The sequence below is a fragment of the Ascidiella aspersa genome, chromosome 5 (assembly GCF_963924565.1).
Source record: "Ascidiella aspersa chromosome 5, kaAscAspe10.2, whole genome shotgun sequence".
Classification (NCBI taxonomy): Eukaryota; Metazoa; Chordata; class Ascidiacea; order Phlebobranchia; family Ascidiidae; genus Ascidiella; species Ascidiella aspersa.
The window spans coordinates 33,266,655-33,281,732 of NC_139451.1; the positions used below are offsets into that span (position 1 = coordinate 33,266,655).

The 15,078-nt window shown below is 37.8% G+C and overlaps 1 protein-coding gene across 1 annotated transcript; it reads right to left on the reverse strand.

The window, feature by feature from the left end:
* On the reverse strand, positions 1-5,799 carry LOC146146452 (ferroptosis suppressor protein 1-like). The gene is made up of 8 exons (XM_083390765.1): positions 5,582-5,799; positions 5,071-5,189; positions 4,589-4,714; positions 3,894-3,986; positions 3,482-3,590; positions 2,774-2,926; positions 931-1,131; positions 1-167 (listed from the first exon to the last, which is right to left on the reverse strand). Exons 1-8 carry the CDS (start codon positions 5,763-5,765, stop codon positions 1-3), a joined length of 1,152 nt encoding a protein of 383 aa, XP_083246891.1. The 5' UTR covers positions 5,766-5,799.
* Between the last annotated feature and the right edge of the window lie 9,279 nt (positions 5,800-15,078).

The following is a 15,078-nucleotide window of genomic DNA, read 5'->3' on the forward strand; positions in this document are numbered from 1 at the left end:
CTACTTGTCGGATGAGGGCACGGTCATTCCGTAATCTCCCCACACACTTTTAGCGAAGAGATCTTCCCCCTTTAACTTCCCCACGGCCGCACTGGGGAGGGTAAACCCCCCCGGAAGTTGACCAACCCCCCCGGATCGTCCAACATTCACCGAGATCATAAAGGGGCCTGGAACAAACAGATTGGTTCTAAGTGAAACTCAACTTTAAAGCCTAAGTAAATAAGTTTTTAAACTTAAGTCAGGTTCAGCTTTTAAACTTAATTCAGGCTCAACTTTTAAACTTAAGTCAAGCTCAACTTTTAAACTTAAGTCAGGCTCAACTTTTAAACTTAATTCAAGCTCAACTTTAAAGCGTAAATTTAGATAAACTTATTTGTACAATAAAGTTCCCTTTAACGTATAAATCTTAGTTAAGTTGACCTAAAAAGTCAGGTTAAATTGAATTTTTTAACTCAAATTACTTAAAATTTCGAACTTTTATTAAAGTTAAACTAAGAAGGTTAAAAATCGAAAACCTTCAATCACTTCGACAGGCGTCAAACAACGACAGGAGAAATTAGTTATATCAGCGTCTATATTTTGTAGACAATTGTTATAATATATAGTGTACCGACACTGGTTATGTTGGATAACCAAAAAAAGCCAACGTGGAAAAAAAAGACTGGTTATAAGTAAAGAACAACTTAAACTTAATTTTAAACGTAAATCAAGTTAAACTTTAAACTTAAGGAAACTTTAAAATTTAAATTCAGTTAAACTTACTTACATACAGAAGGTTAAAATTAGAAATACTTTAACCATTGATTTTTTCGCAAAGGTTTAACCCGACCTATAGAACATGCGGGGTTTAATTTAAGTTTCCTCCACAACACCGACTCCACACGAACCACCTTCATAACAAACAGAGCGACAAACGCCGGACAAACTCACCGGTTTTGTAGGGCCCCGGTCTGGAACCTTTGACGCCGGCGGCCAGGTTGGCCAGCAAACGGTCCGCCTGGCGCCACCCAGTGTACGCCATCTTTTCCTCTGCGACGTCATTAATGTCGCCGATCGCGAAGATGTCCTCGTGACCTTTGACCTCGAGGAATTCGTCGACCTTGAGCGCGCCGTGTTCAGTCATGGATGACGCTTCGCAAAAGAAAAACGATTGTTTGAGCAAATAAAGAAAAATGAATATTTTGTTGGTTATGACGTCATTTAGTCGAATCGCAGTAGAGTTTATTTTAATGACGTCATTTTTTGCTAAGCTTTTAAATTAAAAGACGAGTAGGAACGCCCGGTATCGTCGGCAGTAAGTATCGCGCTACTGAACGTGTTTGTGCAACAAGATGACCTGCTTTTCTGTTTCACTTTGCTCTTCAGTTTGATTAAACACATGCTTCGTTAAAGACAAAGCATTACACAAATTACAATTCCGCAACCTGACTATATACGAGACAACAGTAAAAAAAAGATAATATCAAATCGGCACCGATACCACCCTAGTATCGGACGAGTACCGATACCACCCTAGTATCGGACGAGTACCGATACCACCCTAGTATCGGACGAGTACCGATACCACCCTAGTATCGGACGAGTACCGATACCACCCTAGTATCGGACGAGTACCGATACCACCCTAGTATCGGACGAGTACCGATACCACCCTAGTATCGGACGAGTACCGATACCACCCTAGTATCGGACGAGTACCGATACCACCCTAGTATCGGACGAGTACCGATACCACCCTAGTATCGGACGAGTACCGATACCATCCTAGTATCGGACGAGTACCGATACCACCCTAGTATCGGACGAGTACCGATACCACCCTAGTATCGGACGAGTACCGATACCACCCTAGTATCGGACGAGTACCGATACCACCCTAGTATCGGACGAGTACCGATACCACCCTAGTATCGGACGAGTACCGATACCACCCTAGTATCGGACGAGTACCGATACCATCCTAGTATCGGACGAGTACCGATACCACCCTAGTATCGGACGAGTACCGATACCACCCTAGTATCGGACAAGTACCGATACCACCCTTGTATCGGACGAGTACCGATACCACCCTAGTATCGGACGAGTACCGATACCATCCTAGTATCGGACGAGTACCGATACCACCCTAGTATCGGACGAGTACCGATACCATCCTAGTATCGGACGAGTACCGATACCATCCTAGTATCGGACGAGTACCGATACCATCCTAGTATCGGACGAGTACCGATACCACCCTAGTATCGGACGAGTACCGATACCACCCTAGTATCGGACGAGTACCGATACCATCCTAGTATCGGACGAGTACCGATACCACCCTAGTATCGGACGAGTACCGATACCACCCTAGTATCGGACGAGTAGCGATACTAACACTTGCTATCGGGTATCGGCTCCGATCCGATATTATCGGACGAGTAGCGATACAACCACTTGGTATCGGGTATCGGTTCCGATCCCATATTATCGGACATATTCTAAAACAAGTTGTAGATTATTGCAACATATTTTTTGTTTTATTATCTTTGAACAAAACAAATTAATAACAGGCAAGTTTTTCCGTGTAATTCGGAATTAAATGAATAAACAACTTTACACAAATTAATTGGTGTCTTCAGGAAAAATAGGTGTTTGCTTTGGTTAGAAGCATTTACCTTAACATTAGGTAAAATAATAACGACGCCATTTTTTGTCATTTCTTTAAAATAAAAATACCACAAATTAAAAAAAAACAAAAAACAGAATTATAATAAATGCGAATACTCACCGAGCGTTTCTTTGAAGAAATCGTTGTTGGGCTTGCTTCCGGTACAGGGGATTACCATGTCTGACGTCACTTCCTTCCCGCTCTCGGTGCGCACGGTTTGACCTTGCTCGAAACGGTTGACCTTGAGATCGGCGAGGTTTGCCACGCGCTCGCCTGAAACGTTGTGAAAACTGTTACAAATGCGTTTTTGAGATCAAATTCTTGCCACGCAGATTTACACATTGGCGCTAAACTGATGGAAGTTTTACTATTGTTTGTCAATTTTACACTTTTTACAATAAGGGTTTGAAAAGATATGTTTATCACATCTAATAAAAAAATGAATTGTAAATAACGTGGAAAATGTGAAAATGTTTCAATATAAGGATATTTTGAATCGTTTATGTAATAATCTGAATAAATAAAACTGTGCAAACACATATAAGAAGAGATATCCGGTAATATTGCATAAAAGATTAGAGAGACAAAAGTCTTCGCTTGCTAGCTGATAGCAAACAAGATGAATAGCGTGTTTATCTTGACAAGGTTTCTCAAATCTGGATGATAAATATTGCAAAGCGCTAAGTGCAAAATGTTTTTGCATTAAAGTCGATCAAATTATCTAAAAACTAAGAATCGACCATTGACAGCATAAAGAACTCAAAAACAAGCTGAACGTAAAAGCACTTTAACCTGATTGAAAAGCCACGGTTACTAAGTGTTGGGCACCTGATAGAACGGTGATCCCCTTGTCGGCGAAAAGCTTAGCGAGTTTCTTCTGGAAAGTTTTGGAGGTTCTCGGCGAGACGAGATAGTCACGTGAGTTAATGATTGTCACCTGGGGGCAGCATTGCAAAGTATTCACTCGCAAAACATATTAATTAAACTAAGGTAGTTGGTAAATTAACTTAAGCCCAAGTCAAGTTATTTTTAGACATGTTAAAAAGTAGACTATTAGGTTTCGAATCAAATAACGAAACCTAGAATATTTTTTAACAATTTTTAAACCTTATTTTTGGAGAAGACACATATTTATGATATACCCTGCAGGATGACAAATTATCGTATAAGATAAGAACCAATCCCACCATAGTATCATATAATGCGATGTAATCAACCGACCAAGTATTATTGCACCAACCTCTTTCTCAGGGTAGGCCATCTTTATTTCTCCTGCCAGTTCGCAACCCACAGCACCTCCACCGACTAAAACGATCCGGTTCGTTTGCTTCACCTAAAAATTAAACAACACTTGGAACAGTTGTTTCAATCTTTTTGTACTCGCGATTTTAAGTTTTAAAAAACTTACACAAAACCGAAATTTTAATGTATGATACGTAAACCACAGCGAAAAAATCCTGGCAAAATGTTCAGAATGAACTGATCAAATTTGACTAAAATGTCAGCCAAAAGTAAGCACAACTAGCTAAAGTTGTCGTTTAAAAGCTTACAGTTGTCACATTACATTTTTAATCAGACAACAATATTGACCAAAGCTATGATTCATTAATTGATTGAAAATAACAGTAAAGGTGACGTCATAAACACGATTTGTTCAATGCAGCAAATGCGACATAAACATGGCCGTTGCTTTTGCTCCTTCTACTGCTATACTATTAGCTAACATTTATTTTGTCAGTTTTTTTTTTCAAATACCACACAACCCCAGGAAAAACCTTATGACTCCTCCCCCAGATTGGAAACCAGTGACCTAAAAGTGATCAGCACCTATACCACCCTAGTATCGGATGAATACCAACTACCACATGGTATCGAATGTGACCCGATGTATCTTTCCTGGTAAGTGAATAGCATTTTAAGGCCAGCCACACTTACCTGCGCTCCGTAGTCGGCATAAAATTTCAACCCCTCTGCTGCTGACACCCCTGCGTCGATAGACATTGGTCTTGCTGGGAACGGAGAAGTTGTTCCGCTCGCTATAACCAGGTGTGTGAACGCCACCTAGTGGAAAAAAACATGCCATATTAACGCAAATAAACTAAAAAAGTGAAAAACAAGGCCAGTTTAAAAATCAATACAATACTTTCCTCAAAGGCATCTAGCTGAGATGAAAACTTAACATTTACAGTTCCAGTTATCTCTATTTTTTTAAGTTTTATATGACTGTTCTGTCTATAGAACACAAATTGAATCACAGCCAGGTGGCAGCTGATTTAACAGTCTTTGGCCGTCCCTGGGAACCACGGACAGTTCTTTAGAATGTATATACCGCTGTTTCGAAATAAATTTAAATCTATCAATTTATCTATATGTTTTTCACTGCACGTACAAATTCTCAACAATTGTAAAAACTTTACCGTTTTTCCGTCTTCCAAAACGACTTGTTTTTCTGCCAAATTAAGCCCAACTGCCTTTGCCCTTAGGAACGAGTCACCAAGCATTTTGTCGTAAGGTAGAAACAGTTTTGGAGCATAACCTGCAAAAATAAGCGGCACTTTTAACATCAGACTGTTCCAGCAAGGATAAAACTATCAGGAAATTCTAATTTATTATAAAATAATATTTTTCATACAAATTATATGATTTAACACAAGACCCTAAAAACACAATAAATATAGCTTGATAATGAATTGCAAAGCCATTGAATATGTTTGGCAATTGATAAACAAATTTATTAAAACAACTTTATTTTTGGACCACCATAAATATACGCCAAAAATCTTCTGAAAATTGCCAAAATCATAACATACAGTTTAAAGAATAAAATATTAATATGAAAGATGCTCACGTTTTAATGTCATAAAATAAAAATATTGCATAACAAGAGTGCAGTTGTCAATCAATAAACAAAGGTTAAAATTAACTTACTCTGATCGACAACCGTGCGTAAAGCCCCGATACTGTGGAACAATGCATCTTTTGGATCGATCAGGACGACTTTGCAGAAGTTTTTCTTTTTGAGCTTGTACGCGAGCATGCTGCCCACGTATCCTCCGCCCACCACAACTACACACATTTCCTGTTGAAACGGAACAGATCCACCAGCTCCCATCGTTTATTATATACAGTTGACCGCCTAAAGGTAATTTCTTGCAACAACAACAAAAAAAAATAGGGATTTGTAGAAAAAATATATAAATTTGTTACTTTGAAAAAAACTTGTGTTTTTAGCTTGAAATTCCTTGTTTTTTTTACAATTTACTAATAGGACTTGTATAGCAAACCGATATATGTTTTACAAGTTTCAAAAAGGTTAGAAAACCGTTTAAAACGATTTCCAAGTTTAATTGAAATACAGATTTGTCTATCACAAGCAGCGTTAAAACTTTCCAGGTGCAAAATTAACAAATTTAAGTTAATTATACAAAAAAAACAATAATTTATTGCAAATATTGCAACCTGCATCAAAATTAAACTTGTTATAGTACTACAAGTTAGGGGAAATTAAACCCTGTAACATAAACATAAACGCCTCGTCCAACAACAAACGCTTATCCGCTTTGCAGTTTGCAGGAAGTTATTTTGAACAAATTGTATTTTTTCCTAATTGTCAGTTGACAATAGTGATTAATATTTTTAACACCGTTTACCATAAGTCGTACCTGGATACTTGGTTTGAATTATTTCGGCAAAATCACAGCTAAACAAAATTTCTGGAACGAAAAAGAAGGTAAGTTTTAAAACCCCCTAAATTAGCCTTTGGAAATGTTGTATATTGTTCTATTTTTATACTGCTGTGATCGAGTTTGAATGACTGTTGGCTCTAAACTAGCCTTCGGAAAAAATATCTAATTAAAAACGGCAAATGGGCGAAATTTTAACTATTTTTAAGTTGTTCAGTGCAACGTAAAGATTTAAAAAAAATTTATTGTTGAGTAAAGTGTTGTGAATCAAACTTCCTTTGTTCAAATTTTTCACCACAATTGCGGATAAGCCTGGAAAAAGGTGATCTTGCAAGTAAGCCAGTGATGATTGAAGGTAAAGAATATTATTGTTATTTTTAGTAATGTTTTTTTTTTTATAATATGGTGATTTTTAGCCAACAATTAGTTGAGGAACATGTTTGAATTCTGTTTAACCTTTCAAACAAGGTGTGCTAGAGTTATGGTTAACGGCATTAAAAAATTATAAAAATGAAACAAATTTTTCGCCGAAATGACGTTGTATTTTTTCCTCGGCATTTTTCACGAGTCACGGTCTGTTTCCGCCTAGTCACGGTACAATTTAAGTCAAGTCACGCCCAACATGCGAAAAAAATGCGCTGTGTCATTCCTGGGCTGAAGCTATTTGATACTTGGATAGACCAAAGATGGACGCAATATGTAAAACGAAATGCGAGAGTACAATTTTAATCATCTCTTTGGTTGGTTTATTTAGACGTTTAAGGATTTCATTTAAAATCGGTTGCACAATTTCATGCAGTCAAGACAATGTTTTATTTACAAAAATGCCCTTCATCAATGGCCAAAAATTCAGACGTTTTAAAACGTTTCTTTATTATCCATGGAGGCAAAGTTGAACAGTAATGTTTTGGCTCCTACTATACTTTCGAGATGTTTTTTTACTTGGGGCGAAACTAGAATCATTTTCTCACCGGGACCCTTTAAAATTGTTAGAGACTTTAGGAAATAAAGTGGTAAAAATCAAGAGCAGAGTCATAAAAGTTTTTTTATTTCATTTGTAACGCGAATCATTTAAAGCCTTGGTCATTCAGCTTCAACCTTGCTCTTCAGTTGTTCTGGGGGATCATCAGTGATGTGAAGTTGCTTGTACTAACAAAATATGCAAGTATTGGCGCATGGTTGTTTCTCGACTCGCTCCTCTCTGAGCCTGCATAGCTCAGTTGGTAGAGCGACGGTCCCGGCTTGACCGGAGGTCGTGAGTTCGAACCTCACTGCAGGCCAGTTGTTTTTCTGGCTTGCTCTGCTTGCATAATAGATCGACAGATTCGGCGAGTCTGCGATGGCTTTTCGGTGTACTACGAAGCAGGAGATGAACAAAATAATTTGAAATAAGTTTCTACCTTGAAGTAATAGTGAGGTTGATTGGTTGAGGCAAATTAGTTTAATGAGACTTGTAATTAACACTCTTGCTTCACGTTAATTACGTAACGTTATTTTTACTGGGTTTCAAAATTCTGATTTCTTTCCATAGCTGAGCAAAATGATTCCTGTCTAACAAAGCGCGAGTAGAATTACTTGACCGCATCAAGCCATATACTATCATCCACCAGCTGACCAGCAGATAATTACCGACCGAATTGATGCCAAATAACTAAGATTTTAACCCTTGATGGAATCCAAACTTGTCGGAACGGGACAAATTTAACCAAACAAATCCCTTTTCATCACTACGAGGTTGTATTTTAATAACCTGCCTCAACGCAGCATTAAATTTCCAAGGTCGCCGGCTGCGCGGCCAATAGTGAAAACGGACGGATGCAGGAGTGTATAGGTCGGCGGATGTTGGAGGTGAAAACAAAACAAGATGGACACCGGTAGTCTATTCGTTACTGATCATATTTTTTTGGCAAAAAAATGTCGAACATAGTTGGTAAGTAATTTTTGGCTTGCAAACTGGAATGGCATAGGGCAGTATTACAGTTGTGAGATTAAATTACTAGTCCGAACGTCTTGTCCCTTCCTAATTATTGTAAACTTTAAAAAACTGTAATTTCCTCTGGAGGCAACTGCCTTGATCGAGTGCTGTCACGAACACAATAATGTGCCTGCTACTTGGGAAATACTTCGACACATTTTTCTTGTTTTTTTTACAATTTACTAATAGGACTTGTATAGCAAACCGATATATGTTTTACAAGTTTCAAAAAGGTTAGAAAACCGTTTAAAACGATTTCCAAGTTTAATTGAAATACAGATTTGTCTATCACAAGCAGCGTTAAAACTTTCCAGGTGCAAAATTAACAAATTTAAGTTAATTATACAAAAAAAACAATAATTTATTGCAAATATTGCAACCTGCATCAAAAGTGTTGTGAATCAAACTTCCTTTGTTCAAATTTTTCACCACAATTGCGGATAAGCCTGGAAAAAGGTGATCTTGCAAGTAAGCCAGTGATGATTGAAGGTAAAGAATATTATTGTTATTTTTAGTAATGTTTTTTTTTTTATAATATGGTGATTTTTAGCCAACAATTAGTTGAGGAACATGTTTGAATTCTGTTTAACCTTTCAAACAAGGTGTGCTAGAGTTATGGTTAACGGCATTAAAAAATTATAAAAATGAAACAAATTTTTCGCCGAAATGACGTTGTATTTTTTCCTCGGCATTTTTCACGAGTCACGGTCTGTTTCCGCCTAGTCACGGTACAATTTAAGTCAAGTCACGCCCAACATGCGAAAAAAATGCGCTGTGTCATTCCTGGGCTGAAGCTATTTGATACTTGGATAGACCAAAGATGGACGCAATATGTAAAACGAAATGCGAGAGTACAATTTTAATCATCTCTTTGGTTGGTTTATTTAGACGTTTAAGGATTTCATTTAAAATCGGTTGCACAATTTCATGCAGTCAAGACAATGTTTTATTTACAAAAATGCCCTTCATCAATGGCCAAAAATTCAGACGTTTTAAAACGTATCTTTATTATCCATGGAGGCAAAGTTGAACAGTAATGTTTTGGCTCCTACTATACTTTCGAGATGTTTTTTTACTTGGGGCGAAACTAGAATCATTTTCTCACCGGGACCCTTTAAAATTGTTAGAGACTTTAGGAAATAAAGTGGTAAAAATCAAGAGCAGAGTCATAAAAGTTTTTTTATTTCATTTGTAACGCGAATCATTTAAAGCCTTGGTCATTCAGCTTCAACCTTGCTCTTCAGTTGTTCTGGGGGATCATCAGTGATGTGAAGTTGCTTGTACTAACAAAATATGCAAGTATTGGCGCATGGTTGTTTCTCGACTCGCTCCTCTCTGAGCCTGCATAGCTCAGTTGGTAGAGCGACGGTCCCGGCTTGACCGGAGGTCGTGAGTTCGAACCTCACTGCAGGCCAGTTGTTTTTCTGGCTTGCTCTGCTTGCATAATAGATCGACAGATTCGGCGAGTCTGCGATGGCTTTTCGGTGTACTACGAAGCAGGAGATGAACAAAATAATTTGAAATAAGTTTCTACCTTGAAGTAATAGTGAGGTTGATTGGTTGAGGCAAATTAGTTTAATGAGACTTGTAATTAACACTCTTGCTTCACGTTAATTACGTAACGTTATTTTTACTGGGTTTCAAAATTCTGATTTCTTTCCATAGCTGAGCAAAATGATTTCTGTCTAACAAAGCGCGAGTAGAATTACTTGACCGCATCAAGCCATATACTATCATCCACCAGCTGACCAGCAGATAATTACCGACCGAATTGATGCCAAATAACTAAGATTTTAACCCTTGATGGAATCCAAACTTGTCGGAACGGGACAAATTTAACCAAACAAATCCCTTTTCATCACTACGAGGTTGTATTTTAATAACCTGCCTCAACGCAGCATTAAATTTCCAAGGTCGCCGGCTGCGCGGCCAATAGTGAAAACGGACGGATGCAGGAGTGTATAGGTCGGCGGATGTTGGAGGTGAAAACAAAACAAGATGGACACCGGTAGTCTATTCGTTACTGATCATATTTTTTTGGCAAAAAAATGTCGAACATAGTTGGTAAGTAATTTTTGGCTTGCAAACTGGAATGGCATAGGGCAGTATTACAGTTGTGAGATTAAATTACTAGTCCGAACGTCTTGTCCCTTCCTAATTATTGTAAACTTTAAAAAACTGTAATTTCCTCTGGAGGCAACTGCCTTGATCGAGTGCTGTCACGAACACAATAATGTGCCTGCTACTTGGGAAATACTTCGACACATTTCAGCCTGTATACCTTGAAGTGTTAACTATTAGTTGCGTTTTCAGCTTGGTTTCCCAATCGCACAAATAACACTCATGTTAGCTCGCATTTTTCTTACATCGAACGCTCTGTTTTAACGCAGTAAACATCACGCCACTTTTGAGGCATTGTGACGTAATACGAAAGGATTTAGTCGTAAACAAGTTTAATATGGTATTTTTTATCTGAAAAGAATGTTAAATACCACTGTTAGCAGGGGCGCCTGTAGAAAATTTTCCAGGGGGACCAATCAGGGGCGTAACCAGAAAATCAAAAAGGGGGTCCTGAATTTTCAACTTAGGGAATTCCCCTATTTTTCGTCTGACGTTAATGAATAATACGTCATAAAACAGTGACAGTATGACGTCATAAAATTGTGATTGCAAGACGTGATAAAAAAAACAATCCGAAACAGTCAAATACGTTCAGCAATAGCGACCACGTGCGTCGTTAACAACCCTGTCAGGCGCCAGCTGCGAAATCGCAGTGTGCAATCGTTAACTTCAGGCAAAAAAACAAACCAAGACCTTAAAATATGTGTGTTTAATTGTGGTAGAATCACACATAATTCGACTATCAGCAGCGCAGTTTTCAAGTTCCATGAACGGAACAAGCGCTAAATTACAAGCACGTCTTTCACCACCTGCAATACTGAAGAAGATCGTTTTTTCCGGGTGTTATTATGCCACGATTAGCGCAAAATCTGCGCCGAGCTGTGTGCCAAGTCAGCTAAGTTGCAAGCTGCGGTTAAGGGGAAATAAGTTGTGTCCATTGCACACTTAGCACGTGGTCTTAGAGTATGCTTAAAGAGCAATAATTTTGCGTTAACCATCATTACTTAAAAATGGAGACTTTGAAACGCGCACGACAGTCACCATCTGCTTCAGTTAAACAAATGTCGATGTTACAACAACATCGGATATTAGCGCAGAGACAGGACAGCGAGGAACATACTGCGTATAACTCGACGTTTTTCAGCGAGAAAAAAAGAAAGAAGGTTTGACTTAGCGTTGTCAATTGTCGAATACACACTTGCTAATCAATCAACCTAAACAAATAACGAAAGAGAAAAACTTTCAGCGTTTACGGTCGACCAAACAAAAGACGAAAAACGGCGTTTTGCGCTCGATTTTGGTTTCGCATTAGATTAAGACGCGTGACCCAATTACTTAAAAAGCACGCCGCTTCGAACAGTTTGTTAAACCATGACAAAAACGAACAAAAAACGATAATATCACATACAAAAAGGGGGTAAGAGCTCCCACCCCCTGGATACGCCACTGGTGGCAATGGATAATGTATAATATTTTTAACCTTCATAAGTAGCCTAATACATATTACACTTATAAATAATACTAATAATCGCATTTTGAAATTCCAGGGGGGGGCAAGTGCCCCCCTTTTCCCCTCACGCGGGCGCCCATGACTGTTAGATACTTTTGTGACAAGGGCCACGATGCTAGTCCTAGTTGTTTAAGAGAACATATGAGGGAATGGCAGCTTTCGCGTTTGATTTAAACTGTAGATTGTTTTCAAAATTGAAGTTAATTAAAAACTATCTGCGAAATACAATGGGGGAAGAGCGGCTACACTATTTAACTCTTTTGAATATAGAAAATGACGTTCTAAAGTCACTAAACTCATCCGAAATAATTGCCGAATTTGCAGAAATCAAAACGCGTCGAAAATACATTTTAATAATATTGTTAAAGTTTTATATTTCTTGCAAATAAAACATTACATTGGATTTTTTTGTTGTAGAATGTAGATTAAATTCATAAAATATTTAATTTCTCCCGGTGATTATTTTTGTACATAAAATCAATCTGCCACAGGCCCCGCACTTAATTAATCCGGCGCTGGTTGTAGGCCAACCGTTAGCTTGTTTAGTTTATTCTATACAGAAGGTCGCAGATTAGAAGGAAAGCGAAGCGACCAAAGGAGGGGCGAGAGACAGGGCGGTCCTTGCTGAAGATGGTAGATGCAGAAGCATATAAGCAGACACAAGAAGTGATATATTGAATACAACAGGAATATTGTTTGTTGGTAGATAAAGTTACCGCTAGGCTGTAGTGTGGAGAGTTCTTGGGGAGGTGTAAGAGGGATCCCTTGTCAGTCTTACTAATTTAATAGTTGTGATGTGAAGAAAATCGCACGTCCTTCTGAAGTTCCCTGGGGACGAGATCGTGTACGATGCCTGCTCCGCTCCTCCAAAATAATCCTTTGACGCTAGGTCATCTTTAAGGTCGCACGCTGCCGGTGCGGGGAATGTGAAGGAATCCTGGGCTGTTCGTACGAGAGGATCTTCCCTGGGTCCGTTGAAAAGGCGATGTGTCTTCTTCGGGGAGAGACGATTGAGTGTTCGGTTCTTCGATACCTTCTGAAGAACAAGGGGGTCACCAGTGTGGCGAATCGGGGTGTTTAGTTAGGGGTAAGAAGGCTGCTGGCTCTGTAGACGAGAGACGACGGCTGCCTAAGTCTCTTACAAGTTCTTAATCCGACTCCAAAGGAGCAGGCCGCTAGAATACCTGTCCTTAACTTCTTGTACTCTAAGCAAAGACAATCCACTCAGTAGATAGTTGCTCTTAGAGTATATTCACAAATCTCAGAAACACAGCGATAAACAGAGCGGTAATTCAAGCCGCTAATCAGTAAGACGTTTTTAGTATCAAGCGTATAGTAGAATCAATTGTGAAACGCGGAAAAGCAATTCGCTATAGGCGCTGCGGTCACACGTCAGTGGACAACGGTCACGTGTTTAGTGACGTAAAAGTAGGCTAACTGCTACAGGCAGAGGTACGGAGTTCCAACACTTATTTAATAACAAATCCATATGTTGTTTGCGTTAAAAGATAAACAAGCAAACAATCTAAAAATAAACAAACGATTTTATTTATCCAATCCAGCTTCAGAAAAGTTTACAAAAAATAAATCCGAAAGTTAGATATAATTTAAATCTGATTAAATAATTAGGTATAGCGGACTTAAAATTACTGTTAAATGTTGCCCTTTCTTGTTTTAAGAAATCACTGATCTCTATAAAAGGTTTTATAGAGATCAGTTTAAGAAATAAAATTTTGTTGATTGCTTTTTCATGAGCGGAAGAAAATGTAGACGGAAACCGCATGAGAGAAAAGTAAATATAACGACAAGTGGAAAGATGTTTTTAATTTATGTAAATTAAATATGAACTTAAAATAATTTCATAAACAGCAGTGTCCAATAATAAAGGTGAATATTGCTAATCCTTTCAGTAATGAGGTGATCATTAACCATTACAAATTTCACGAAAACTGGGTAAAAAAATGGAAATACAGTTTTATAATTTCAGCGCATTATTATGTGCTTTAAAAACTAAATGACTTTGTGTAAATTAAAACAGTGTAAAATTGGGCGCTGGTCTAGGATCCTACCACAGTTATGAAATCAACGCACAAAATTTGAGTTAGGGTGCGGGTGGGTTAGGTATTATAATATTTATTATTTAATAATAATACTTGACCCACCCTAACCCAAATAATGTGCGTTGTGGTAGGGTTCCAGACCAGCGCCCAAAATGGGTAACACTAATTTGCGGAATGATAAATGGTCGGAACGCTCACAGTATTATTATTAAATATAATAACACTTGACCCACCTTCACCCAAACGCTACCCCCCACCCTAACTCAAATATTTGCGTTGGTTTAATAATTGTTTTAACGGGGTAACACTTAAATTAGTGAGCGTTCCAACCATTCATCGACCAGCGTTTTTGTTTTTGGGCAAGCATACATGATATTAACGTTATGGTCCCTTCTTTTTTTCCTTTCTTTTTTCTGGTAAACTCTTTCTTACTTCTTCTTTAATATGTGAGTTATTCTTTCAGAAATGCAAATATATTTCAATCTACTTTTATAGAATCAATTTGGCGGTAATAACAAAATGTTAACAGTTGTATTTTATCAGGCAGCCAGCCTGTATTCTGTGGCAGGTTCACAAGCTATGTTTTTTCTAAAGAAATCTTTCTGCACACCTGAATTGCTAAATTTTGAACTTGAGTTTATAAAAAATAAATAAATTGTTGTAGGATTACCAATCTAAGGTGTGCAATAAAACATAATTGCCTAAAAATTTATTTCTGTACACAGAAATCTTAGCGTGAAGCGTCATGAAAGGCAGATTGGCCTGGCACCAAAACTCATGGCACATTTTTTTGCGTAACACAATCAGTTTTGTTTTTTGCCAGTAAAGAGCATATTTCAATATTTAAAAATGGTTATCATAAAAAACTACCTAATATGAATATTTTAAATTAAAAAAAAAACATTAAATACTTATTTTTTCCACACTTTATTGAAAAAGGCTTTGGTTTTGATTTTAAATTTCAGTAAATGTTTTTGGTGGTTCCCTAGTTTATCAGAACTAATTAAATATCTAGTTTATCATAACCAACTGGAAAGATCTAATAACATACTTCCAATATTTTTAAGGTTGTTGAA

Bases quoted from the DNA above. Each gene is read 5' to 3' on its own strand.
- LOC146146452 (XM_083390765.1), bottom strand. From the start codon at position 5,765: ATGGGAGCTGGTGGATCTGTTCCGTTTCAACAGGAAATGTGTGTAGTT. The intron at 3,591-3,893 runs GTTGGTGCAATA...TGCTGCCCCCAG, and splicing joins TGGCCTACCCTGAGAAAGAG to GTGACAATCATTAACTCACG. The intron at 168-930 runs GTGAGTTTGTCC...TGTTTGTTCCAG, and splicing joins ACCGGGGCCCTACAAAACCG to GCCCCTTTATGATCTCGGTG.